The sequence below is a fragment of the Aotus nancymaae genome, unplaced genomic scaffold (genome assembly GCF_030222135.1).
Source record: "Aotus nancymaae isolate 86718 unplaced genomic scaffold, 86718_ANA_hifiasm-v0.15.2.pri h1tg000064l_1, whole genome shotgun sequence".
Lineage (NCBI taxonomy): Eukaryota > Metazoa > Chordata > Mammalia > Primates > Aotidae > Aotus > Aotus nancymaae.
In genome coordinates, this window is record NW_026988479.1 from 23,452,327 (window position 1) to 23,479,257 (window position 26,931).

The 26,931-nt window shown below is 39.6% G+C and overlaps 1 protein-coding gene across 4 annotated transcripts in view; it reads right to left on the reverse strand.

The window, feature by feature from the left end:
* HTR4 (5-hydroxytryptamine receptor 4) overlaps positions 1-26,931 on the reverse strand; it is a 196,735-nt gene that overhangs the window by 21,392 nt on the left and 148,412 nt on the right. For 2 of the 4 annotated variants that reach the window (XM_064366498.1, XM_064366496.1), the window contains one exon: positions 12,155-12,906. The exons of 1 other annotated variant lie outside the window; for it this stretch is intronic. In XM_064366498.1, coding sequence (XP_064222568.1) covers positions 12,816-12,906 — 91 coding nt within the window. In that variant the 3' untranslated portion in view covers positions 12,155-12,815. Of the gene's footprint in view, positions 1-11,154; positions 12,907-26,931 lie in introns of those variants that run through there. One more of the 4 variants, XM_012455135.2, reaches the window with a different exon arrangement.

Below are 26,931 nucleotides of genomic sequence, written 5' to 3' on the forward strand. Positions count from 1 at the left end.
GTATCCTTTGAAGAACTGATGATAATGGTAATGATGATCTTAATAAGGATAGCTAACATTTCTTAAATATTTACTATATATAAGCCTCCAGTTCCAGCATTTTTTTTTTTTTTTTTTTTTTTTTTGAGACGGAGTTTCGCTCTTGTTACCCAGGCTGGAGTGCAATGGCGCGATCTCGGCTCACCGCAACCTCTGCCTCCTGGGTTCAGGCAATTCTCCTGCCTCAGCCTCCTGAGTAGCTGGGATTACAGGCACGCGCCACCATGCCCAGCTAATTTTTTTTGTATTAATAGAGACGGGGTTTCACAATGTTGACCAGGATGGTCTCGATCTCTCGACCTCGTGATCCACCCGCCTCGGCCTCCCAAAGTGCTGGGATTACAGCATTTTAAGCATATTAACATATGCAGCTTCCCATCATGTAAAATAAGTAATATTATCATCTCTACTTGACATATGAGGAAAATTAGATACAGAAGTTGGATAATTTGCTCAAGATCATACTAATGGTAAGAGGCCATAAAGATTCAAATGCATGCATTCTGATTATAGAATAGAAGTTGCCAACTTTTTTAGAGTTGGCAAACTTTTTCTTTGAAGGGCTAGATATAAGTATTTTAGGCCTTGAAGCCACATACAGTCTCGGTTGCTTCTTTTTTGCTTTCCTTTTTTTCCTGTTTGATTTTTGTTGTTTGTTTTTATACCCCTTTACAAATGCAAAAAAAAAAAAAATATTTTTAGCTCAAGGATCACACACAAAAAACACCCATATGGCTGAACTTGGCCCACAGAGCTGTAGTTTGCTAACTCTTGCTCTAGAAGTAATTTCTTTGTTTGAGACACAGTCTCGCTGTGTTGCCCAGCCTGGAGTGCAGTGGCACAATCTCAGCTCACTGCAACATCCGTCTCCCAGATTCAAGTGATTTTCCTGCCTCAGCCTCACAAGTAGCTGGGATTACAGGCATCTACCACCACACCCAGCTAATTTTTGTACTTTTAGTAAAGATGGGGTTTCATCATGTTGACCAGGCTGGTCTTGAACTCCTGATCTCAAATGATCTGCTCGCCTCAGCATCCCAAAGTGCTGGGATGACAGGCATGAGCCACCATGGGCCTGGCCTCTAGAAGTAATTTCTATTTTACAGATAAGAAAACTAAAGATCAAAAGCTTCAGGAATTTAACTAGGGCTATTCAATAAGTGCTGAAATCAAGATCTGAATCCAGTTTTGCTTACTTTCAAAAATTGTGTCAACCTAAGCTACACTGTCTCCATGTATGCTGTTAAAATGTAGGATATTATTACTGGGTTAGAGATACTGTACTTGCTCCAGTCAATTTTCAAACTGAATATACTTTCTCCTCGTGGAACAGACTTAGGGACCAGATAGCAGGCTGAGAGTTAGCTGACCCCATGCCTACTACAATGCCTGACACATAGTAGGCATATAATAAATACCTCTTTATTGAGTGAAATAATTCTGATTTCTGAGTGATTTCAATCATTCCCTAATATCTCAGCTATTTTCCCAGACTCTTCCATATTTTGCATTTGAACCTTCCCTTCCTTATAAAGGAGGGCAGTAATATATTCCTCAATCCAGTTTCTAGGGAACCTAGAACAATTTATGAGATAATTTCCATAGAACTATTTGGAGGAAAGAAAGATATTATATGTAGGAATATTATTTTTACAATGAGTCATTGTGCTGACAAAAATAGCACTAGAAGACTGTACTTATGACTTCTAAATAAATACATCACTAACCACAGGCAGGAAAATAGGGAGAACTAGTGACTTCATTGTAAATCACTATTGTTGTATCCACCAATACAGTTTCACATTAAAGCAGAAATTTTAATTTTTATTTAACCTTGGATTTTTACTTCAGGGAATAAGTGAATTTCTTAGAAATGTGGCAAAAATTTTGTGCATATGTCCAGAGTTTTAGGGAAAAGATCATAGATTCCCTATTCATCAGACTCTCAAAAGGATTTATTATGCCTTGAATGTTGGCACTACAGTAGAATCATTTCAGTGTAGTTTACCTTTGATGAGAAAAAGGGAAACATATAAGTTGTTGGTGTGTGGTGATCAGTACTAGGTTTTCCAGATGTCCTTGTCTGTGTGATGCCTTCTTAGACTCTCAAGATACTTACATAGGGTCCCACTCACCAGTTTCCCGCTGGCATAGGTGTCTGGGTCTGCAAACTCATCTGGAATATTAATCAAAGTCCAGGCTGGCCACAGTGATCAGCCCTCAGAGAACCCAACAGGATATATGCAGCCGCAGAAGGCAGCAATACAGAGTCTCTTCCATTTTATCTTCAGCCCCAAGATCAGGCCCATAGAGACTGCCATAACTAGCCCTGAGTCTATTATTTTGAGTTACTAGCACTTAGCACTCTGTATGCTTGGCATACAGTGGGTGTCTCATTAAAGTCTGTTTAAATGAAACCAAGCATAATGGTGAAATTGATAGCATTTTTTCCTTTCATTTCTGAGATGGTTAATAAGGTTGTTTCATTTCTGTTATCTCCTGAGATACTCTATCTATATGACCCTATGTGTCTTTGTCAATTAGAGGGTGATTTTTACCTTGTCTTCATTGTTGCTGGTGGTGCTGGTGATGGTGTTGGTATTGTTGACTAGTTTAATGTGGAGGTAGCTAATTTGGATGCTTCTCTTTTGTATGTAGGCCTGAGAACATCCATGGAGATTATGGTTGTTACCCCAGGAAACTACGTTCTGTGGAAAAATGTATTAAACACACCAGGGTGGGCTCGATTAGGTTTCATAGACATGGTACTCAATGAACTTGGCCTTGGTTTTAACTGGCAGGTGAGGGAAGCAAAGCACTGTTAGTGGGCTGCAGCAGAGCAGAGAAGTTGCACATGGCCTGAGAGCTGAAATAAGAAGTGGGAGTTGGCCCCGTTTTACTTATTGTACTCCTAATTGGGTACTGTGTTGTAGGTGTGGGTGACATACTGATGAGCAACTGGGCACCACTACTTAAAGTTTTTGAGTAGAGTTGCCGAATATAGAACATTTTAGGGGGATGTTACTTTATGTTTTTTTCTTTTTGTATTTGTTGTTGTGTGTGTTTTTTAAAAACATCAACTTGATGGTATGTCCAGATGTAAAAGGAAAAGAGGTAGAAGATAGCCATAGTTGTCCTCATGAAGTGATGAGCAGTGAAAGACCAGATAAGCTGTTCAAAGAGAATTTGAAGACTAAATATAAAAGACTTGGAAGGTACAAAAATCAAAAATGACTTCCCGCCTGGAATATTAGACAAACAGTAATAATAGTAGTAATATCTTGAATTTGTTGCCCAGGCCCACATATTTTAGAATATAGTATCTTAATGAACCTCACTGGTCTGAATACTTTTTGCCCTGCTTTTTGTTTTTTGTGACTAGATATTTCTCACCTATTAACATAATCACGATTGTTTTTTATTCAGTGGCCATTGAGCAAAATTGATTTACGTATCTCTCCTCTAACAACACAAAAACACTTATCAAGTGAATGAATAAAATTTGGTGTGGTAGTCTCGGGCATTTGTTTCATGAGAAAGCTGAGACCCAGAAGGGTAAGTGGCTTGCCAGAATTTACCCAGCTGGTGCGTGGCAAAATGCAAGGTGGAATCAGAATCCATGTCTTTTTTTCCATTATTCAGGCTACCACAGTGAAACCATCGGCTGCAACAGGAAGGTCTGAAGAGCAAAGACATTCCAGGAAATTAGAGAATAAATAGAGAATGCTCTCCACTGAGAAGGCTACTATTAGATGAGACAGAATTCAAGAATGATTTTGGCCTTTTGGCCTTACAAGTTCAGTGGTTCCAGATGGCTCTGTGCTGAGGAGAGGAGATGCAGTAATAAGGGTGACCCTGATAAGAGTACCCTTTCCTAGTTCCTTCCACTGACTCACATCCCTTGACCAACTGCCCACTCTCTAGCTGGCTGGGACAAGAGGTCTTACCAGAAATGGTGCCTCTGCTCAGTCAGCCAAGGCCTTTTCACTTGAAATTACAGAAGCCTGGCTTGGGTTCTCTTTCACAAAGCCTTAGTAGTTAATGACTCACAATCTCCCCAATGGCGAATTCCCAAGGATGATAAAAAAGAGATTGCTCTAAGGCTTTGGAGGAAGAATGTGGGGCGGGGAGGGAGGGCTGATCTTTATCCTGTTCAAGAATTTCATCATTAAGGAGTGGGATATGGGCCCCTATTTGTACCCTATTGACTGTTGATTGCCTTGTTGATTCAGGGGACCAAGAACAGAAGGAAATGACGTAACTACCTAATAGCATTAAATACGGAGAAGAACTAAATTGAAATTAAATCTTCTGATCTCAACCAAGTTTTTAAAAGTACAGATAATGTCTGCCCTTTCATTCAAGGCTCCAGACCAATATAAATGACCAATATAAATGACTATTTATCCAGGCTACTAGGCTACTCTTACATATTACAAAATGTCTTCTAATTTCAGAGAGAGTGTCTCTTCAAAGTTTGATGGCATTACTTCTGTCTCTCACCTTCTAGGCAGAGAGAAAAATAGAGCATAGTTTCTCAACATAGACAGATCTAAGTTTGTAGCCTGACTCTGCTCATAATAACCTGTACAGAAACTTAGTCTCCTTAAGCCTCATTTTACCTATCCATAAAATGGGCATTATATACAATAATAATAAAAATAATAATAGAAACTACCAATTATCTCCCTGGCAGTGTATAAATTGCTATTATAATTTTATTTAAATTATATAATCTCATGAGTTAGATAATGTTAATACCTCTATTTTTACCAATGCAGAAACTGAAGCTCAGAGAAAGTAATTAAGGTGTCCAAAGAAACAAATTTGGCAAATTGGGAAACAGGGATTCACTCCAGTCCACACTTTTTATGAGAATTAAATGTTACCAAATATGTAAAGTGTATAGGTAGTCCTGACATATCTCATATGCTCAATAAAGTTGCATCCTTTTACTGTCCTAGAAGGTGAAGTGAGACTCTTGCTTGCAAGACACATTAATTGGAGAGGATAAAGAGACATATTAAGAGCGTCATAACAAGACACTGAATGACAAGTAGATGCCATTTCCCATCCATGCAGATTATGTTTCTTCTCTGACTCCACAGCCAAATCCTTTACCATCTCCATCTTCTCCTGAATAGTCTTAGCCTTTCCCTTTTCAGATTAGAAAACTGGCACAAAAACAATCACTGCCTGCCACTTCCACCATTTCCCCGCTCCTGGTTTCTCAACACCCTTTCCATATGACTTCACATACTGCTTCTGAATTTCAAATGTCATGAAATTCAGAGTAATAATAGTAACAGCTACACTTCAGTGAGAGCTTACTGTATGCCAGAGACTGCGTGCCACTATTTATATGCTTTAACCCACTGAAGCCTCATCACACTGGGTGGGGAATGTGCTATCATTATCCCCTTGCAAAGAAGAAACTGAGGCTCAGAGAGTTGAGGCATTTGCCTGTGTCACACGTTCAGTAACTGGTAGTATCGCAGTCTCAACTTATGTCCATCTAATGTCAAAGCCCAAGCTCCTAACCAAAGACAATTTCTCAATTTACAAATGGCAAAACTTTAAGCAGAAAGGGGCAGAGACATGCCCAATCATACAGCAAATTTGAAAGGATTCTGTGGACAAATTAGACATTTTCTGACATCTTTCGAATATGCTCTATTACACTCTAGCCTGAATAACTTTCACTGGGTCCATTCTACATCCCTGGCTCAGTTCACGCTTCCTTCACTCTGTGCTGTCTCAATAAATGCCATTATTGGTGAAATGGAGGCCAATGTCCTCTAGGATTATACAATGTCAAGTAACTCACAGAACTTCAGTCTGCTTCATCACAGCATTCTATAAATATAAAACTTTAAGCCAAAGTTCTTTCTCAATAGATAGAACCAAAAGAGAAAATAAACTTGCCATAACTCAGGGAAAAACTCTAATCTTTCTGCCACTTGCAAGAGGTATGTATGATAAACATCTTGATTTTATTCAAAACTGTCATGGAAATATTTTTCTCTTATCAGAAGGCTACAGCTTTTGCAGTAGGTGGAGTACTAATGGCAGAGCAGCACTGAGATTTGGCACTGAAGGGGCAAAGTTGTCTGCTGGTACAGTGGAGATGCTGATAACAATGAAAAGCTTCACATTCTTCCAAACAAATACATCCAATGAATTTATTTGATAACTCCAGTGCACAAAAACCTGTGCTGGACCCTAGGAAAGAAAAAGATGAGCAATAAGAGTTGGCCACAGTCCTCAAGGAGCTCAAAATCTGGTAGGAGAGATCAAAAAGGACATAATTAATGAACCACACTGAAAAGCATATCAAAATGTCACAGGAGAACAAATAAAATGTTTGAGGATTGGAATAGGTCGAAAACCTCATGCTGACCTGGAGGCTGGAAAAGACTTCGAGTAGGAGGTGGTATTTGAAATACACTATGTAAGAGATGCCAGGGGAAGCATGCCCAGTGGAAAGAACAGCAGGACTACTATCCGAATGCGAAAATCCAAAGAGTTGAACATAGTGTTTGCTTTGCAGAGATGAAGGGGAATAATCGGAAGAAAAACTGTAACAGTAGACTTAGAGAAAGTATTGGTAGGCAATGAGGAGTCCTTGAGGGATTTCGACTGGGGAAATGGCATGCTTGAAAGTTATGTTTTAGAGCCTAATGCCCCAGTCCAGATGAAAGATAATGTCAGTTGTAGAAAGGATGATGTCAGTAAGGATAGAGATGAGGAAATGCATGAGAAAGTCTACTGATTACATAATTAGATTGATTTGCACTCATTTCTGATAAAACAATTTTTATCAAGAATCACTTTCTGGCTGGCCAATAATTGGCTTTTCCTTCCAATTAGATGCTATTTGGAACTAGCTAACTTGAAATCAATGAAGACCTACTGTGTAAATGAATACTTATTTTTTTGTTTGCAGACAGCCAAAACTCCATGGAGAAACAAGGAGGCAAAGGGGAAAAGTGCACAAAAAGAGAATCCATCCGTTTCAAGGATGGTTCTTGCTGCTAACGAGAACAGCCCTCAGGTGGATCAAGTCCCCTTAGATTTGGCAGAACCTGGGCTCCATTTCCAGCTGCATGTAATTTCTGCATCTTTGGAAAAATTCCGGATTAACTTCTCCGATGTTCAGCTTGGTTTCTTTGTCTGTATGATGGGAAAATGGTACTTACCTTACAGGATTAAATGAGGCGTCTCATGTAAAATGCTTTTACCAAGCCTGACATGTAGTGAGTAACTGGTAAATGACACCTAAAGCTACTGAATTATCATCAGACTTTACTTACTTCTCTGATCCCATTTCCTACCCCTTTTTTCACATTCATTAGGCTGTAGCTGGCTATGCCAAGCACATTTCTGCCCCAGTGCATCTGTATTTGCCTTTCCCTTTGCCTGACATGATATTCCCTCAGATTAAATATATGGCTGATTACTTAGCATTCTTGTCCCCCCCTCACAGAGCATACCTCCTCCTTCAAACTTTCCTTAACCACTTCAGCTAAAACACCCCCTTGCCCATCTCTATTTTTTATTCTCTTTATAGCCCCTGTCAGTATCCAAATTTATCTTATTCATGTACATATGTCTCCTCATTTATTTTCTGGTTCCTGACAAGAGAAAGTAGGGACCTTGTCAGGCTCCTTTATTAATACACCTCTGGCAGGAGACCCTGCCTCATAGTCAGTGTTCAGAAAATCTCTATTTCTCTGAATGCCATGATGCTATTGAGAGAATTAAATTATAGCAAATAGAAACCACCTAGCACACAGTAAGTGCTAAATCAATACTAGCCTTTTCCTCTTGAATGAATCTAGAGATGCTCCAACATAAAAATAGACAATTTGGAAAGAAATCAAGAAAGAGGGCATTATTCCAGGGTAGATTAATTCAGAAGTGGATTCTGCAGGTAGTTTCTGGAGTCTAGTAGCAGGTGCTTTACAGCTAGTGAAGGCTCAGGTCTTTATTCTAAAAAGGAAGTTTCAGGAGATGGTGTGCTTTCTGAATGGAGGAAGGGATTTTGTAACGGGGAGGTGTGATTCTGAGGAAATGATTGTCACCTGGAAAAAACAGTTCATAGCAGTATTATGAACACTGCCTCAAAAAACTAAGGATGGGGAAAACAAGCACTGGCACAGAGGATATTTCCTGGTTCAGCTGTTGGGCTTTAGGTTCCCAGGAAGATTCCTTCCAGGGCATAGATTATAATAAGCAGAGATGGAGGATCCAGACCTACCTATTCCCCATCCTGCTTGAATCTTTTATGTGATGGAATTCCAGATAAATTTGTGTAGGAAGAAAAGATTCTGATGTGAAAACCTAATTTTTGTTCAGCCCAGCATTTTATGTGTGAGAAGATAGAAGTCCCAAGAGGAAAAAAAAAAAAAAAAAAAAAGAGCTAAGTCCATTTTACTCTGGACATTACTCTGTCTCCTGAATGCTGACAGGGTTCACTCCATTGTTCCATGCCCAGAAGAGATGGGACCTAGATTTCACTAACATATAACGTAGGCCTAAGGGAGAGACGAACTCCAGGCTCTTTGATGGCTCATGACACCCCCAGTTTTTTTTCTAAAGGCTTCAGCAGGGATGCACACACTTAACCTCAATCCAAGACATCCAGATATACACTGTCACACTGCCTTAAATGGCTCCTCGTGCTTTGTGCCCTGAGAGTAGCTGGACGGGATCCCCAACCTCTGCTCATGAGGTGACCATGTCATAGAGATCCGTCCTCTTGTTGGAGGCCTTGATGAAGGTGACAGACAGGTAGAATCTGGTAAAAATCAATTGTCTAGGGGTCCATGGCTTCTAGCTTTCCTTTAGGGGGAACCTGGTACTGGAGTCAGAAAATTCTCCAGCTTCAAAAGACAGAACTACTGGAGGATGCTCTAGGATCCTGGAGGTTACCGAGAAGCTCCACAAAACTGAGGCATGGGAGTTGACTTTGGCATTTTATTGCATATCCAAAATTCAGTTATTAGTTTTCAGACTCAATTTTTCCTTGAATATATAATTTATATAAACATGTACAGAATGTACTCATATAAACATATGTATAATTTATCAATAAATAGAATTTATCAATAAAAAATCTATGTTGGCTCCAATTTTTTCCATAACACATTCCAGGGAACTGCATCAAAAAGTAGATAATCATAAAGCCAAAAATGCTTTCCATGTAAACAAAGTTAGAATCAGGGATTCTAGGACTTTCAAAGCCTTAGCCTCCAATAAATCATAGCTATAACTAACAACCTCATAAACCAAAAACACAACCATTATTACAATTTGCAATCCTTTGAAATTATAAAATTAAGTTTTATGTTCTATGTGGTGGGCGCACATGTACTTTGTATGTTGATTACACAAGGGAACTCAGTGCATTATAAACTGTATGAGTAGCCCCTTTGTAATTCTACTAAATGTAAATAAAATTAAGGTGTTAGCTAAAATAACATTAAACCAAAATTAACAATCATATACATATACTATCATATCAGGAAAAGTCTCAAAAGTTATCTATCATGTTCAATATCTTAGTTGACTCTTTACATAGTATTCGTATTAGCTGGTCATAGTCTGGTCCAAGTTTGATTCTTTTCATAGGATTTATATATATGTAATTTATAATGTGGGGTGATTCTGATGACCCATGTATTTTCTTCTCCAAATACACTTTTCGTAGTGAACAAACATTTGAATCTTATTCCATGTGACTCTGAAGTTATATGAGAAGTTACACTCATTATTATCAAAATCAGCCTGTAGTTCCCTACTTTGTGAATGGCAAAATCCCTTTAAATGAGTTTTTGTGATATATAAATTTGTGTGTTGGGCAACCTGAAATGACCAAATTAGAACAGGTGGATTTAGAAGAATTAATACCTAAAGGGTGCTTCCACAATTCCTAGAATATTATTATTATTGATTTATTTATTTTGTGAGAGTCTCACTATTGGCTAGGCTTAAGTGAAGTGGTGCAATCTCGGCTCAATGCAGCCTCTGCCTCACAGGTTTAAGCAGTTCTCCTGCCTCAGCATCCCAAGTAGTTGGGACTACAAGCAGATGCCACCATACCCAACTAATTTTTGTAGTTTTAGTAGAGATCAGGTTTCACCATGTTGGCCAGGCTCGAACTCCTGACCTCAAGCAATTCACCTACCTCTGCCTCCCAAAGTGCTGGGAATACAGGAAGAATTAATACCCAAAGGGTGTTCCTAGAATATTATATTTTAACAAGGCTCTGGGTTTGACATTTACCTTTCTGCGACCTTTGCCCTGGGGCATTTCTTTCTCTGTTTCTTTATCAACATAGAAATTTACTCTCTAAGTTGGGTCACCTCCTGGTGAATAAATTCTTAGTTCTTGAGTGCTCAGGCGCATCCACAGTAATCCAAAACACTCAAAGTAATGATAAATATGTGGAATGGCATTTTATGATTTACAGAATGTTTCACACAAAAAATTATCTTATTTATCTCCACAACAACTTAGTGGAGTAGGTAAGAGGAATTCTTTCTGAGGTCTGAGACATTCAGCAATTAGGTCAATTGGCTTAATAAGTCAGCAATGGACCCAGTGCATGCACCGCCTCTGTGCTGTACGCCTCCCACCAACGTGCTCATGCAGGCAGTGGGCGGGCATGTGGGCAGCCACAGCACGTTGATTGATTGGGCCTCATCATTGGATCCAGAGCCGTGTGGCCCAGAAGCTGGCTGCTCCCTTCTTCATATTAGAAAAGGACCATCCTCAAAATGGTGCTTGCCTCCTAATGGTGGTTGCCGAGCGTAGTGATGGCAGGGGAACAATGACTTGAAAAATCCAAGGGGGTGGTCCAGCCACAGAGTCAGGGTGCAAGTTAGAACTTAAACTTTCTTCATACATGACAATAATGGGTCCCTGTTTCAATCTGCTCCATTGATCAGGGAGAATCCCAATCGACACAAAGAACATTTCAGCATGGAGAGATATTTCTCAGGAATTCTGAATGGCATTTCTCTTTCAGAGGCTATTTCCTTTCCCTAAAACATGACTTTATCCTCAACGGAATTAAGCCTTCATAGGACAGAGAGGCTTTATTATTATTATTTTTTCTTTTTGGCATTTGGATGGTTTGGTCAATCTTTGCTTCCTTATTCCAAAGTTTCTTCCTGTTGGTTTCAGTTCCAGAACTAAAGTAAACAATAATGGAAATGATAACTGGCACTTCATAAGCAACAAGAAAAACAGAGAGTCTGATAAAAAGTCCTGAGATACTATCAAACCACAGCCAAGATCAGAGTCAGAACCTCACATGGCTCTGGATTTGGCATTTACCTTCCTGGGGCTTTTGCTCTGGGGCATTAGCAAGAGCCACTGACTCAGCTTTGAACCAAAGACATCCAGGTTAATATGAAGGACAAAGCTGGCAAGGTCAGGGGTCTAAAAGGCCCAAATGAGGAGGGTCGTTCCTTTGAAATAAAGCCAAAAGGCAGGCAGGCCATGGCTTCTCGAGGTAGCAGACGGCTATAGCAGCATGCTGTTGTCCTAGAAACAAAAGGAAAACTTAAAGATCCTCTAGTCCAAACTTGAGTGCACAGATGCGCAAAGTGGGGTCCAGAGATGAAAGAACATTATTCAAGATCTCACAGCTTGTTAGGAGCACAGCCAGGGCTGCAACTTGAGTCCTCTGGCTTCAAGCCCAGCATTGTTTACCATCCCCAGTACTGCTGGATCCTGCCCTCCTTCACCTGGGGGGCTGCAGGGGAAAACAAGTCTACTCAGTGTGAACTTCCAACAGTTCTCTCCTTTGGGAGCAAAAAGCCAGACTAAAGGGTCTTAAAATAATATCACAAGTTCATGGGAAAGATCCTGAAGCCTAAAAAACACCTACGATGTTGCCAGCCCTGCCCGAGGCTCTTTAGGAGATGTCCCATTCTAGCCCAGCAGGAAAAGCGAGCATCTCAGGGCAGACATGCCAGCTGCCAGGACACCAGTGGGAAGCTATCTGTCTTCAGCTTCCCTCCAGAGTTGCTGTGGAGACCATTTTCCTCTGACAGATCTCTGACCCTGTGTCTTCCAAGGAAAATAAATGGAGCATGTCCTGAAGAGGAGGATGGACACTGGACATAAGGAAGAGCAAGTGGACGTCTGGGATTGACACGGAGGTGGGCCAAGAGTATGCACGCTTGGACCCAGATACAGGGAGAAATGTGTGTTAGCTTCTGGCATAGAACAGGGTGAAGAAGAGACACAGGGTAGCTTGAGCATGGCTGTGATGGACGTGACCAAGCAAGTGAGCAAGACAGGAGCGACAACTCTGGCTAAGACAGGAGCAGAGAGGGAGTATTTTGTCAATATCTGTGAGCCCACACAGCAAAGAAGGCATATTTGGAGACATCAGTGACTGAGACAGGACGCAGCAAGACATCAGTGACCAAGATAGGTCATGGTTAGAACGTGAGACAGACCAGGTACAGTGAGTGACGGGAACATATCAGACACCAGAGACCATGCAACAAGAGCAGATACTCTGGGAAGAGGGAGTGATGGGAAATAAGTGAACAGGGAGGCCATTATGTCCCCTGACTCCTTCCAGCGCCACCTGCTGGAATCTCGGAGGAAAAGCCCAGGGTGCACCAGGTTCCTGCACCAGCGGATGGAAGGCCTCAGGTGAAGAGAATACCGGGTGCAGTCACGCACAAGCAGCAGCTTAGGACCTGGCCCTCTTTCGGAGGCATGGCTGTCTTCTGGGTCATTGTCCCAGGGCCCTAAGTGTCACTCGGCTGAGCAGCCACCAAAGGAGAAGTTGCTGGCGGGTGACACTGACTCTCCCATTGGCCACCATACTCCACTGCATCCCTAGAGAGAGGAGAAGATTACAGAACCTCAGAGTTGGAATGAATGTTGCAGATCATCTCCTGAAAGAGACCAGCTGCATGGCAGGAACCCTCTGTGCCATGCAGATGGGTGGCTAATTGGCCTCTACTTAGGAATTTCCAATGACAGGCCAGTCCATATTAATTTGGAGCAACAATAGCTATTAGAAATAGCCCATTAATGTTCAGCCAAAATCAGCCTCCATACAACTTCTACCTGGTGGACCTATTGAGCCTAGGAGGTCCACTCAACATTGTGTCCTCTACCGATTATATCCACCAAATTTTCTCTACTCCAGGCTAAACATTCCCATTTTCTTTAACAGTTCATTATATATTATGGTTTCCAGATTATTCCCCATAATGGGCTCTGTCCTTTGAATACCTCTCTTGAATTATGGTAGTAGGAAAGTGCACAAACCTTTGCAGTGAGCCAGATTTACATCATGTACTTTTCATCATCAATTGGGTTTATTCCTATGAATGTAGTCAAATTCAGTTCATTTCTAACAATGGTAATATGTTATTGTCTTATATTGAGCTTCCTGCCAACTTTGATCTTTTTTGATACAACAACTGTCAATTCCTGAGGTTCTTTATTACATTGCTGCATAGTTGATTTTATTTATTTATTTATTTGAGCCAAAATATAAACCATCACATTTTTCTCAGCTAAACTTTGTTATATTGGTTTGGTATCACTTTAGTCAGCTGAGATCATTCTAAATCATAGCAATTTTAACATTCAAGATATGATTATTTAGCACCTACTCAAACTAGATTTTAAGGTTTTGGCAAGCACATAGGAAGATCAAATAATCTACAATGGTAGATATTTCAGTTTAGTGTCATCTGCCTTTTAGTTTTTCAGGCAAGGTAAAAAATGTTGAGCAAGATAAAACAGAGAATCATAGTTACCTCAAGACAGGCTTCCTTGCAGTCAAACATCTAACACTCAGTGTGCCTGAGAATGGACCCACTCTGACAGGCTTTGTTCAATGCCTTGCTAAAATGTCTCTGCCAAACAGAAAATCTGTCCTAACAGATAAAGAAATTTTTTGGCATGAATCATTATACAACACTGAATCTTGCTTACAAATCATTTCTCAAGCTATGAGTCTCTGGTTTCTGGAGTTTAGCTTTAGTGTTTCTTGAAAAATTGGGGCAATATTTACTATCTCCAGGCTTTCACTTATTCCCCAGTCCTAGAAGGAGATCATTCGACTTGTTGGCAACAGTTTCCTTTAAGCCCCTGAGATATGACACATCTTGGCTCAGAGAGAGTTAAATGCTTTCCATCAATCCTGGACAGCAACTTTCTCCCTAAAATGTTCTCTTCTTTCCAGTTGGAAGTCTATTCTTATTACAGCAGAATATGCAAGATTTCTTCCCTAAATAATGAGATCTAACTATTTCTGGATTAGATCTGAACATAGCTCTGAACATAGCTTTTGTTCATCCTTGATTCATCCTTGGTTATATGTTCCTTCCTCCAGATTTTCCACATGCCATTTTAAAGTGTATGCTATCTAGATAACCCAGAATGTGCCCTCAGGCCTTTACATGCTCCCTTACATTTTTATCTGTCTTATTCATTGAATATATCTATTGAGAGAAAAAAGAATGAATGAAAGAGAAGGAATGAAGGTATAAAGGGAAGGTAGGAGAGAAGGAAGAAGGGAGGATGAAGAAAAGGAGAAGAAGGAAAAAAGGAAGGGAAGGAGGGAGAGAGGGAAGAAAGAAAATAAGAATTTCTCATCTCTCATTGGCCAAATTCCCTTTGTATCATATTTGTTAATATTGTCATCATTAGCAACAATAAAAATAACCACCCATCAGTGCAGTAATGGTGTGCCAGGCATTGGGCTAAGTGCACTATGTGCCTTAATTCATGTATTATACCCGTTTAACAGACAAGGAAACTGAGCTTCAGGGAGTATAAGTAATTTCTCCAAGGGTACACAGTTAATAAATGACAGGGTCAGACCTTACATTTAAGTCATTTTTGACACAAGCATCTGTGCTATTAATTGTTCTACTGTATTGTCATTCATCATTTTGACAACTACCACTAGATACAGTACTAAGGTCTCACTGTCTCTAGCATTTTTTGTCCCAATATGGCAGACTCCTGGGTGAAATGAATATGTACAGGGGTGCATGTTACAAATGTTCCACCTGTGAAAAACCTACACTGTGATGTGGCTTCTTCGTTCATTGCAACAGAATAGGACTGTGACACTAACATGGGACTCTTTCCTGCTAACTCCATCTGACCATTGAAGAGTCTATGTCAAGTGGAGTCAATATTTTCTCTGCAGTAGAACTAGGGAGATTAGGTGTAAAGGGGAAAAAAATCCCTGCAAAGGTAGGAGGAAAGTAGGGAAGACAAAGAGAGGGCCTACATGAATGAACATAACAATGAGGGGTGAGGATAAAAGACAAGGCCAAAAGATCAGAGCTAAAAAAAAGCCATATGGCTGGGCATGTGTGAGGCTCCAGAGCAGCTGGAGAGAGGAAGAAGTTCTTTGAGAAGTGTTTTCCAATGAGTTACATTGGTGCGCTTTCTCTCTCTCTCCTTCTCTCTCTCTCTCTCTCTCTTATACACTGGCACACTCAGCTTCAATATATTGGCTCTCTTGTACAATTCTTCTGGAGATTTAAATAAAAATTGAAAATACTCTAAAACTGCTATTTGGTGCCTAATGCCCGGTTACATCAATATAGCTCTGGCCATGGAGAAAGGACAATGAATGGCCCAGCCTCTAACTCCATGAAGGACTTAAAACCACCTTTCTCTCAGCAGGACAAATGGGAACTTGAGACTAATGATAGAGTGATTTTACAGACAGTTAGCTCATAGCCATAGTTTTTATTGTTATACTTACATAATTGTTCACAGATAACAGCTTAGTGTAATCTGTCTTGTAGGTCTTCATGTGTGATTAAAAACAATACATGGTACATTCTGCTGCACCACAAGAGACCTCCCTCCTGTGCAATAGATCATGCTCAGTGCACAGGGCTTTAACGCTCAGAAAGCCCACTTCACTTCCAGCTACCAGGTCACCCTACTAATTCAGAGAAGAAAGCAGCAGAGTGTAGCAATGTGAGCAGTAAACCAGAAGACTGGGACCTGGGTTCTAATGCCTTCGGAGCCTCCAGTTGAGTGACTCTGGATGACTTCCTCCCTTTCCTGTGCCTCACTTTTCCCATTTGTTAAATGAGGGGGAGGATAATCTATAAGATCCTTTGCAGCTCTGACATTCTGATTCTATGAGTAGCAGGGATGGTGGGTGACAGAGACAGGCCTTCTGATTGGGCACCAGCTGTGTGTGGGACTGTTCTCCAAAGCTGTGGGTAATTGCTTCAAATTTGGCTTTTAATATTCTATTGTTAGTATCTGATACTTTATATTCCATGTGGAGGGAAGAGGTTTCACTGGAAACACAGGGAGGGTAATTTTTGGATCTGTATTAAGGAATCTGAAAGACCTCAATTTCTGAATCTGTGAAATTACATTGCAAAGCTGTTAAACGTATCTGGGTAGGATAGGATAGGGTGGGGCTGAGATGCTACAACTTAAAATGCAGCGAGATTACAACTGTCTCTTCTCAAACATATGTTTGATCAAAAACATTGGCAGAGCCACTCAAAATCCCTGATGCAAAACATCATTTAAAAAGAATCTTTCTCCAGCATTTTAACGGATGAGTTTTTAAAATGCAGTTTCTTGTTGTAATAGTTTTGGTAAAATCCTTGACAATTTACAAAGCATTTTCATAGTTTTTTCACATTTAATCTTCAGTGCAAATCTGTAAGGCAAGAAGGTACAGAGTCTTATTTCCACTTGAAGAGGAAAGTGTGATGCAGGGGCATGGACTGATGGATGGGTAATGGTGGATCTAGTGCTATAACTCAGGTATTGTGCCTCCCAAATCAGGAATTCTGCCCATTGGGAAACTTGGAAATTATTTCTGTGGTGGGAAGTTTTATAATGAAGTTTAATATTAGCAGCTAATGAAACAGACTTACAATTGCCTGTTCTCTAAAAGAAAGAATAGGAGGAGGAGGAAGAAGAAAAGAGGGAGGAGGAGGAGGAGAATCACTTGCTAAGTCATCTTTCTCAAAGGTCCAGAGGCTGTGTGCACGAGAATTATATTGGGTATTTGTATAAAATACAGATTCCCAGGATCCACACCAGACCTTTGACAGTGAGGGCAGGAGGGCTGGGGTGGGGTGGAGAGAGCAGCAATCTATATTTTAAAAAACTACTCTCAGCTGATTCTTATGCACACAGGTGTGTGAGATTTCCCTCTGGATATTCTACTCACATGGGAGAGAGACCTTAGAGATAAAGACTTAGGGTGCAGTAGAGAGGAAGCACTGGCAGGTCGCAGGGGCCAGAGCTAGAAGTCTGAGGCATTCATCAATGATCCCAAAGGGAAAGGAATGGAAATAATGAAATGAGACATACATTTCAGCAAAGTATGGAAACCAATAAATACCTGCTTGTATTTATTTATTGGATAAGTGGGTATTTATTGGTTTTCATCACATTGATAGTTAAACAGATGAGAAAAGACTTGATGATCATGAAAATGAGAGAGCAAAAAATGTTAAGAGATATGCACAAAGCAGTGTTTTTTTAGATGCTCTTCACGTGATGAGAAATAGAATTCTTGGGTATCGTTAGCTGATAAAAACTGAGTTGTTTATAAACCGCAAGACACATAGATTTGTAACAAGTTATTAGCAAGTTTGCTTATTAAAATTCCATTTCTTCATTTGTCTTTAGATTCACTATCAACTAGAATTTTATGGAGGCTAGAAGATCAAGTGTTTCCTAAACATGGGATGTGTTCTGCGAGTGATATCCCAGACGATGGGCACAGCATTAAATAATCTGCATAACAGCAAGGGGATTCAAATTATTTCATTCAGTCATTCTGACTCAGTGTGGTCCCACTCTGGTTTAACAAGTCTCTAATACCTAAAAAATGCATTGCAGGCTTCAGGCTCAAAGCCATTGACCAAAAAAAAAAAAAAAAAAAAAAAAGGATAAAGTTTAATTTTAATAACTTTGTGTTATTTTCATTGTATTTGTTTTAAAAAATTATCTTCCGTATATAGTTTTGCATTTAAGGTTAAGATACAGAGTTTCCTATACAAATATACTTATTTACATTTAAAATGTATTTAAAGAAAAATAGTAAATAATAGCATGGAATGGGTGGAGCAGTGACATGACTTAACAAATCATGAAAATAGCATGCAAGTGACAAAAGCCCCTATCAGATGAGAAAACTAAATTGCAGAAAGCATAGTGTCTTGGCAAGGACATAAAGCAATGCATCCACAGGGCATGAACTCTAGGATCTTTCTACTGTTTTGTGAAGCTTGCAGAAAGCTGAGCTTTCACAGTCTGGGATGCCTAACATTGTGGTCTCTGGACAAAATGTATTTTCAAGGGCCCTTTAATTCCATCACCAGCCTCAGATATGTCCATGTTTCAATACACCAAAGTGTTAGATCAAATCAGGTATGGCTGATTCTAATCCCAAAGTACTTCTTTCCCTGTTTCTCAATATGCACACAGAACTAAGAGGTCAAACCAATATCCTTTCGAGACCTTTTTTTTCATTGTCTACCACAGTTCCTAAATGAAAAATAAAAGAATTAACTCTGAATCTTCAGGAGTCGGATTATCTACCTGCTTTTTCTATAGCATTCCAATGTAAAAGAACCTAAAAATATCTAGGAGAAAATACCTGAAAAGTATGTTGTGAAAACAGCCAATATTTACTGAGTGTTTATTATGTGTCAACTACTATGCTAAGAAATTCATGAATTATTTCAGATAAATTTCACAGTAATCCTATCACAGGGGTTTTATTATTTGCAGACTCTGGCTGAGTGGAACGAAGCCTAGTAACTTTCCCCAGGTAGAATATCTAGAGAGTGGTGGAGTCAGGAACTGAACTCAAAGCCTCACTGAAACAGCATCACTAAATGTACCTTCATGGAACAGACATTCTCAACCCCTAAACAGGTGTTTGTGAGAAGCTGCCCAGGTGAGTGACAGTGTCAGGTACATAAAGTATGCTTAAGATACTGAGGGATAAGCTGAGCTTCCAAGAGAAGGGCAAACAGGTGGTAAGAGAGCCCAGAAACTGAGGGGAAAGTGGGACAGGAAAGTTTAGAGCGCTTCTATTGGAAAAGTGCCTAAAGGAATGAGTAGGCTTGTGCCAGGCTAGGAAGTGAGACAGCATTTGAGGCAGCAGAGATGATCCAGAGACAAGATAATACACTATTTGTTTGGGTAAAGCTGACCAATCCTGTATGTTTATTGCACAAAGAGTTAGGTCAGGGGAGCTGTGCTGCAGGGGTGGGGAGAGCTGAGGGAAATGAGCTGGAAAAACAGACTGGGTCAGGCCAAGTAGGGCTTCATATGCCCTTCCCTCTCTGCCCACTGCAAGTCCCGCTATACTGCTCAAGGTTATCCTATTGCAACCCAATCCAGCTAGTATTTGCAGTTTAAAATCCCACATATCTAAATGGCCTTTCCATCTTCCTGAGTGATAAACACGCAGCAGCTTCTCTCTTTATGGCTATATTATATACATAGTCCCAAAAGAAAACCAGAGGCAGAGAAAATAATTTATAATTTGCAACTCTGTCAAGAAAAGAGCACCTGAAATCACCAAAATATGTAAATAATCTTTCAGTTCAATTCTAGAACTCACCCTTTTGAAAAGTTGTGCAAAAAACAGACTGAATGCAGAAGTCTCCTGGGATGGTCTGGCTAATTTTTGATTGTGTTTGTCTGTATGTAGCTTCCAAGGGAAGAAACTGGATGGTCAAGAACAAGTGTGAAGGTAAAAGCTCAACTGTAAGTTCCTTAACGGCAGGAATCTTGCCTGTCTAGATCTTTGCTGTAGCCCCACTGCCTAGAACAGTGTCTGCATCCTATTAGGCATGTAATAAAAGACAATGAATGAATGGAGGAATTAATGAGTAAGTGAGAAATTGAGGTCGAAGTTCTGAGATCTGTGTTCTGGTGTTTGTTCCTCTGATGATGTGGCTGCATTAGCTTAGCGAACTTCTTAAGTTCTCTGAGCCTCTCTTTTCTTGTCTGAAAGATATTGAGGTCAGCAATCTACTTTAGGTTGTTTTTAAGAAGACTTTAACAAATAAGCTCATGGAGTAGTCATAGGTGACTTTGGAGGGATGGGGCAATGGTCATGATTCTCACACATGTCTCCACACCAACACCTGTTTTGTTCAAAGCAATTCTATTTTTATTGTTTGCACTTCCAAGTGAGATTTTGCTTGAAGAAAAGATTGCTACACTCTCCAAAAGTACTAGATAACCACTGAACTGTTTCAGCTCTCATATCACTTCCAGCTGGACGATTCTAAGCTTTTATGATGAAGACAAAGAGAAGTAAACTTTGACGAAACTTTGCAACAACTAGGACCGTCAAACAATACAATGCCTTACCTTGGATAATAATGAGCTGTCCTTCATTGGGAGAAGAGATAGACAGCTGCTTACATACAAGTGAGAGAAAATATCACTGTATTGGGTGGGATATTTGACCAGATCACTTCTGAAGCCCTCTCCATGTCTAAGAATCAGCAATTCTGAATTTTTACAAGCGTTTTGAGTTAACTATTAGGAGTACAGTTTTTAGTGGTTAACAACAAAGGGATGTGGAAATTACTAGAATCCTGGCTCTACAATCACCAGTTGTGGGACCTTAGCCAAGTTATTTAATCTCTCTGAGTCACAGTTTCTCCATCAGTAAAATGAGGACGACAATACGTGCTCCACGGAGTAAATGAGATGACTCAATGAGATGTCATACACAACGCACTTAGCTCAATGCCTGGCATATAAACTGCTGCTCAATAAATGGTAGCTCCTAAGATAAGGTACTGATGATTATAGAGATGGTGAAGAGTGAACCAAAAAGCCAAAGTATTCCTAAAGCAACTGGTTATTATATATGACAATCATTCATATATGTATATGTGTATATATTCATACATATGTGTGTGTACATGTGTGTATAAACATATACAGACACTCTTTCCCTTAAAGTCAGAAACTCAAAGCAGGCAATCCCAATTTACACATGGATGAAGCAATTAAATTTTATCAGCCAGCAGAGAAAACAAAAGTCAGAAAAGGATAAAAGGAACTTGAGTAGACGCCAAATATATTTGTTTGTCAGGTTTACCAAAATACGAACTCACTAATTTCTTTGAGAATAATAAAAACTCTCCAAATGCAATTCTAACTGTGAAATGTTTCTAAGAATCTTCTTAAAAATAACCTGAAACAGGCATGGAAATAAAGACAATTCAGAAACCATTTTTCGAAAAGTCCATTCTTGGCTCTTTGGTTGAATATAAGCAGAATGTCCTCAGCTGTTTGTTTACATAACCAGAGACATTCAGTGGGTCTCCTTGCTCAGAGCTTGTAGATGACCTCACAACATTTCCAGCAGGACAGCAGCTGGAATTCTGCATCACTCCTTTTCCCACTGTTTCACCTATCCTTGCAGTTGAAGTGCCTTTCCTCCTCCTCCTGAAGGTACTGCTCAGGAACAATCCTGTTTCTTATCAGAGGGCTTTATGGTGATTTTGACACCACACCATTTCCCTTCAAACCCTGTTCTGATAATGAACCAGAGTTCCAGAAATAAGAGTCTTGTCCTACTAACCACTGTTCCTACCTTTTTGCCTAATAAGACGGCAGTGATTATAACAAGAATGTCATTTATTGATAACTTACTGTGTTTTAGGTATAGGTACAGTATCTCACACAAGTCTTGCAACAGTCTTACCAGACAAGAACCACTTGTGCTCCCATTTTGCATGGGAAGAAACCAAGGCACCAAGAGATCAAGTAACTTAGGGAAGATCACACAGCTTCAAAGTGGCAGGACCAAAAATCAAACTAAGGCTTATCAAATACCAATTCCTATGCTTTTAAACATAACACTTAGCCACTTATTAAAGACTCAAAGAACATATATTTATCCTGATCAGTAAATATATCCAATTTTTTTTTTCCAAATGCAATCTCAGGCATCAAATCATCTGTTTACCCCTGAGCATCTAGAGCTATTTCTCCTTTGAAAGTGTCTACATTTTCTACCAACCCCAGACTGCCAAAGATCCAGTAAAGGAAAACAGAATAGTCCCCTGAAATTGACAATATCATCTCTGACATATCTCTTCTCACTAGTAATATTTCCAGAAGTTCTCCAACTTCAACCAAACAAAATGTTACACTGGCCGAAGTAGAGTTTGCTCTCCCCTACACTGAACTGCACTGTGGGAAGATGCTCATGATTTTGTAACTAACAGAATCACAAAAAAGGGGCTGAGAACATGTTATTCAATCTACTCACCTCTTCCCTAGAAATGTTTACTAATGATCATTCAGTTCTTCCCGTTACTGATATTCAGTCAATCAATAGTTTTAATTGACTGACAGTCATCCAATTTCCTCCTTCAACTTTACTAGCAACTCCCTATTAAGGCAATCCATTGCATTTTGTGCTGAAATTCAGGTTCTTATAACCTCAATCCTTTCTTACCTCTCTCCTTCACACTATGCAGAAGAAGTCGAATTCCTCTTTCCCCTAACTCTTTAAATATGTAAAAACAATAATTATGACCTAAAACTTCTTTGCTCTAAGCTCAGCATTCCCAGTTTCTTACACTGTTATTTATATGTCATAAATTCTGCAGAGAAAATCATGGCATTTACCGTCTTCTGAATTCAGTTTGTCAATTCCCAGTGTAAGATGAAGCTTTTATAATTTCTATGGACCAGGTACCTGCACCATTGCACCATGGACTAAACACACATTTACATGGGAATATGGTTTTCCAGTGGGTATCTCAGTGTGCTTTGGAGGAGATTTCTTCCTGAACAGCTGCTCTGACTAAATTGGGAGGGCTGTGTCCTCGCCAAGTACATGCTGTAAGAGAACAAGCTCCTAGAGCCTGCCTCGTAGAAAGGGCTTATCTACAAGGTTACTGCCAGCACTCTAACCACAGAAGTTCAGGACCCTTCCTCCTAGAAACCATATCAGTTGCCTTTTACAGGCCTTTTTTTGGGGGGGAGGTCATGCCCTAAGAATGTATGAGGATTAAAAGGAGCCAAATGGTGCAGGGGTTGAAACTCCTGGCATTCTTAAAAGATCTCTCCTGTTGTCATTGGCAGTGGCAAGGAGGTTCTCTGTTGTAAAGCTCAGAGGACTAGTTTAAAGCAGGATTTCTTAACCTTGGCGCTATCTGGAAACCTCGGACCAGATAATTTTTTGCTGTGGGGCTGTTCCATGCATTGTCGGATGTTTAGCAGCATCCGTGGCCTCCACTAACCATATACCAATAGCATTCCCCCTTTGTGACAACCAAACATGCTTCCAGACGTTGCCAAATATTCTTTGGTAAACAAGATCATTCCTGATAGAGAGTGACTGGTTTAAACCCACACAATCTCAGTGGTCTAAGACATGCAGTTAGATCTAAACTTAAAGCATGATCTGATTTAACTTCCTCATTGTATTGGTGTTGAGAGAGATAATGACTTCACGATGATCACCAAGGGATTAGAAGACAGGTCTCCTGCTCTTTCCAGGACATCAGTGGTTGTCAACCCTGCTGTGCACTCAACCTCCTAAAATAAATGGATTTCTGGTTCCCAAACAAACCAATTAAAACAGAATCTCTACAAGCAAAGCTCAGGCTCAGGTATTGCTTAAGGGACCCCAGGTGGCTGCAATGTGTAGCCAGGGTTGACGGCCAGGGCACACATCATCCTGCCTCTGTCTTTGACCTCGAATAAACCACATTGGGCACTTCTGGAGCTGAGTGTTGTTTGGGGGCTTGCCTTGCAGGGTGGCATGCACAATCCCTCTTTATTGTGAGCACTGATCTCAGAGGGCTGGTACATAGAATCCCAACACTCTGACAGCGGGTGCACCTATGGAGCAAAAGGGGGAAAGCAAACATGCATAGAATGTGCTCGACTTGTTTGACATGGCTGGTATATTTTAGGTTGGGTCAAAGAAATACCTACAGGTTATTCAAAATCCAGAAGGAATATTCAATATAAGTCCCAACTGTTCAGCACAGGGCATGATGTATCCAGGAAACAAGTCTTGTTTCATGTTGCTTAAACAATTATTTATATACAGTGAGATTAATTTACTTCTGCCTTTTCTTCTAGTCGAGGAGCTCTACGTCCCTTGTTTCAGGAAGAGTGTTTAGAACATAGAGATTTCTATTGACTCATTTCTTAAGAAATACTTATCAGGAGAAAATAGCTGGAGACCTGGAGGAAGATGTTCTACCAAGATACTGATGGCATACAAATACTTATAATAACAATGTAGCAGTTTCCATTCATTGAGTGCTTTCTGTGTAATAGGAAGTGGCATATCCCTGAACAGATGTTATCATACTTAACCTTAACATAAGCCTTATGAAATGGGTTATAATATTATCTCCATTTGACAGATGAAGAAAAAAACTTGGAGATGTTTGGTCAAATGATTAAGGTGATATTGACACTAAATGGTAGATCTCAGACAGGACTGAAACCCAGGTGGGCCAGATTCCAGCACCTGCAGCCATGACACTGTACTGAGTGAGATGGCCCTTTGATTACATGTCAACGATTGCCTTCCACTAAGCTAGAAGCAAGAACTTTTCCTGAACAGTAAGTCTCAGTGGAGAGGATAATGTTTCAGCCTCAACACATTTGCCCAGAAGAGAAGCAGGAGAGAAGCTTAGGCCACCCGATTAACACATTTCTAAAGAGCAGGTACATTTTGCAAATAGTACTAACTTTTCTAATCCTATTTGATGAGACCATTAAGGTTCTTTTGCAGTTGTTATTCTCACTGTTTTCCTGGTGTGATCTCAACAAGAACAGTGTTTTCTGAGAGGCTACTTCATGTTGTAATGGGGACCAAGGCCAACTTTATGGGTATGTGACCAGTGCATATACAGGAACCCAGATCTCGACCTAATGCTCTGCTATTGCCACCTTGAAATTCTTAATAACTTTATTCTTAAATTTGTGAATGTTAGTAGAATATGTGTGTACCAAAAAGTGAAATAAAAACAATTGAGTTAGTTTTCTGCACTATTCTGGTGGAAACAAAATATATAAGGATGTATGAACTACCTACCGTGATCTGTATAATTTTGATAATTCCACACACAAGTTAAATTCTCCTTTATTTGTATTTGAAATTGGCATTGCACAATGTAAAAGTGGATAAATTGATTTATGTATCAATGATAAATGAATGATAAATTGGTGCTAAGAATTTAAAAAATGTCTTTACTAGAACAAACATAATTAGCAAATAAAAAACACCCAGACAAGTTGGGAGGGAGTGAATGAAAAAAAAAAGGCTTTACATTTTAATACCTTTAAGAAGACTTTTTCCTGCCTTTTGAACAAGTGGCTTGTATTTTTATTTTGCATTGTAACCTTCCATGGTAGGGGTTAATGGAGACAAAGAAGGTCCTCCTCATCCATCTTTGATTGACCCAGATTAAGTCTGTTTTGGCTCAAAACAATGAGGTAAACATTGAATATAATTGTAACCTCCAAAGTTCAAGGCAAAGGCCATAAGATGGCTTTTAAATGTCAAACGACTTTCCAACATTAGCAGAAACCTCCAAGGATTTAAAGTAAATCAAATCTAAATCATTTCCTCATCCATGGGCAAAAATCTTCCAATTCACAGTGTGAAATCCTTTATTTAAACGGGGAATTCTAAGGTGTTGAAGTCAAAAGCTGACAAGTGATTTCACAGTGAAAAAACAAGTATTTCAGTTATGAAATTAATACATATTTTTTAAAGTGGTGAAAACTTATTCTGGCATACACAGTCCAGATGAACCATGAAGTATGATAAGAACATCTGTTTACTTAACAAATATATTAATTGAGCAATTTCTGCACTATGGGGAAATTTTAGGGGATAAAAGTGGCATGGTACCTGCCCTCAGAGACCAGCAGTCTGGTTGGAAAGATAGACAAGAAGTCAACGACAACAAAAAAATATATTGTAAGTTATCATAGCTGTTATTTATAAAGCAGATAAGAAGGGACAACCCAGTTTTTTTTTATTCTGCTGTGTTTTGGGGGGAATCTCATTCTGTTTGCCTCTTATTCATTTTCACTTTTTTTCTATGTTTACATTTTCTTCCTCTATTGATTACATATGGAAATCTGAATACACTAATATTGTGCGTGGAAATGTTAAAGATTTAAATAGCACATCCTCTAGAATTAGTTGATTAGTTGTTGAACATTGGCTGGTAACAAGAGTTACTGAGTCTGAGAGAAAGTTGTATTGCCTCCTTCCAGAGGCAAGGCAGATAGAGCTTTGGAGCTGCTTGGTCAACAAAACGTTTTACAATCATGAGAATTTTCTATATTTATGATATCTATATTATGAAGCCAATAGCCATTGACTGCATGTGACTAATGAACACTTGGAATATAACTAGTGTGACTAAAAAACTGAGTTGTTAATTGTATTTCATTTTGGTTAAATTAAAATTTAAATAGTCACATGTGGCTAGTGGTTACCCTATTGTACAACACAGATCTACTCAAGTCAATGGACAGCCTGTTTATCATGAGGATTAACAGTGGATAACGGAGGATGATAGCCAAGAACCGAGTTAGATAGGCAATAAGTTCTTTGGAGAGTGCTTGCAAAAGTTCTTAGACTTCTTAGGAATGAGGTTAAGTGTCCTGGTTTGAGTAAGGTCTGAACCTGGGAAATCAGGGAAGAATCTAAGCTTGGTGAGAGAGCAGAGAAACCCATCTCCAAAGCTAAACTTTTCGTACAATCTCTGCTGTGTTGCCTAATTTATAAATAGCCTGTTCTTAAAATTATCACTCCCATGTGGACAGAGCTTTGCAGTTAGCAAGGCAATTTCACATCAATTATTT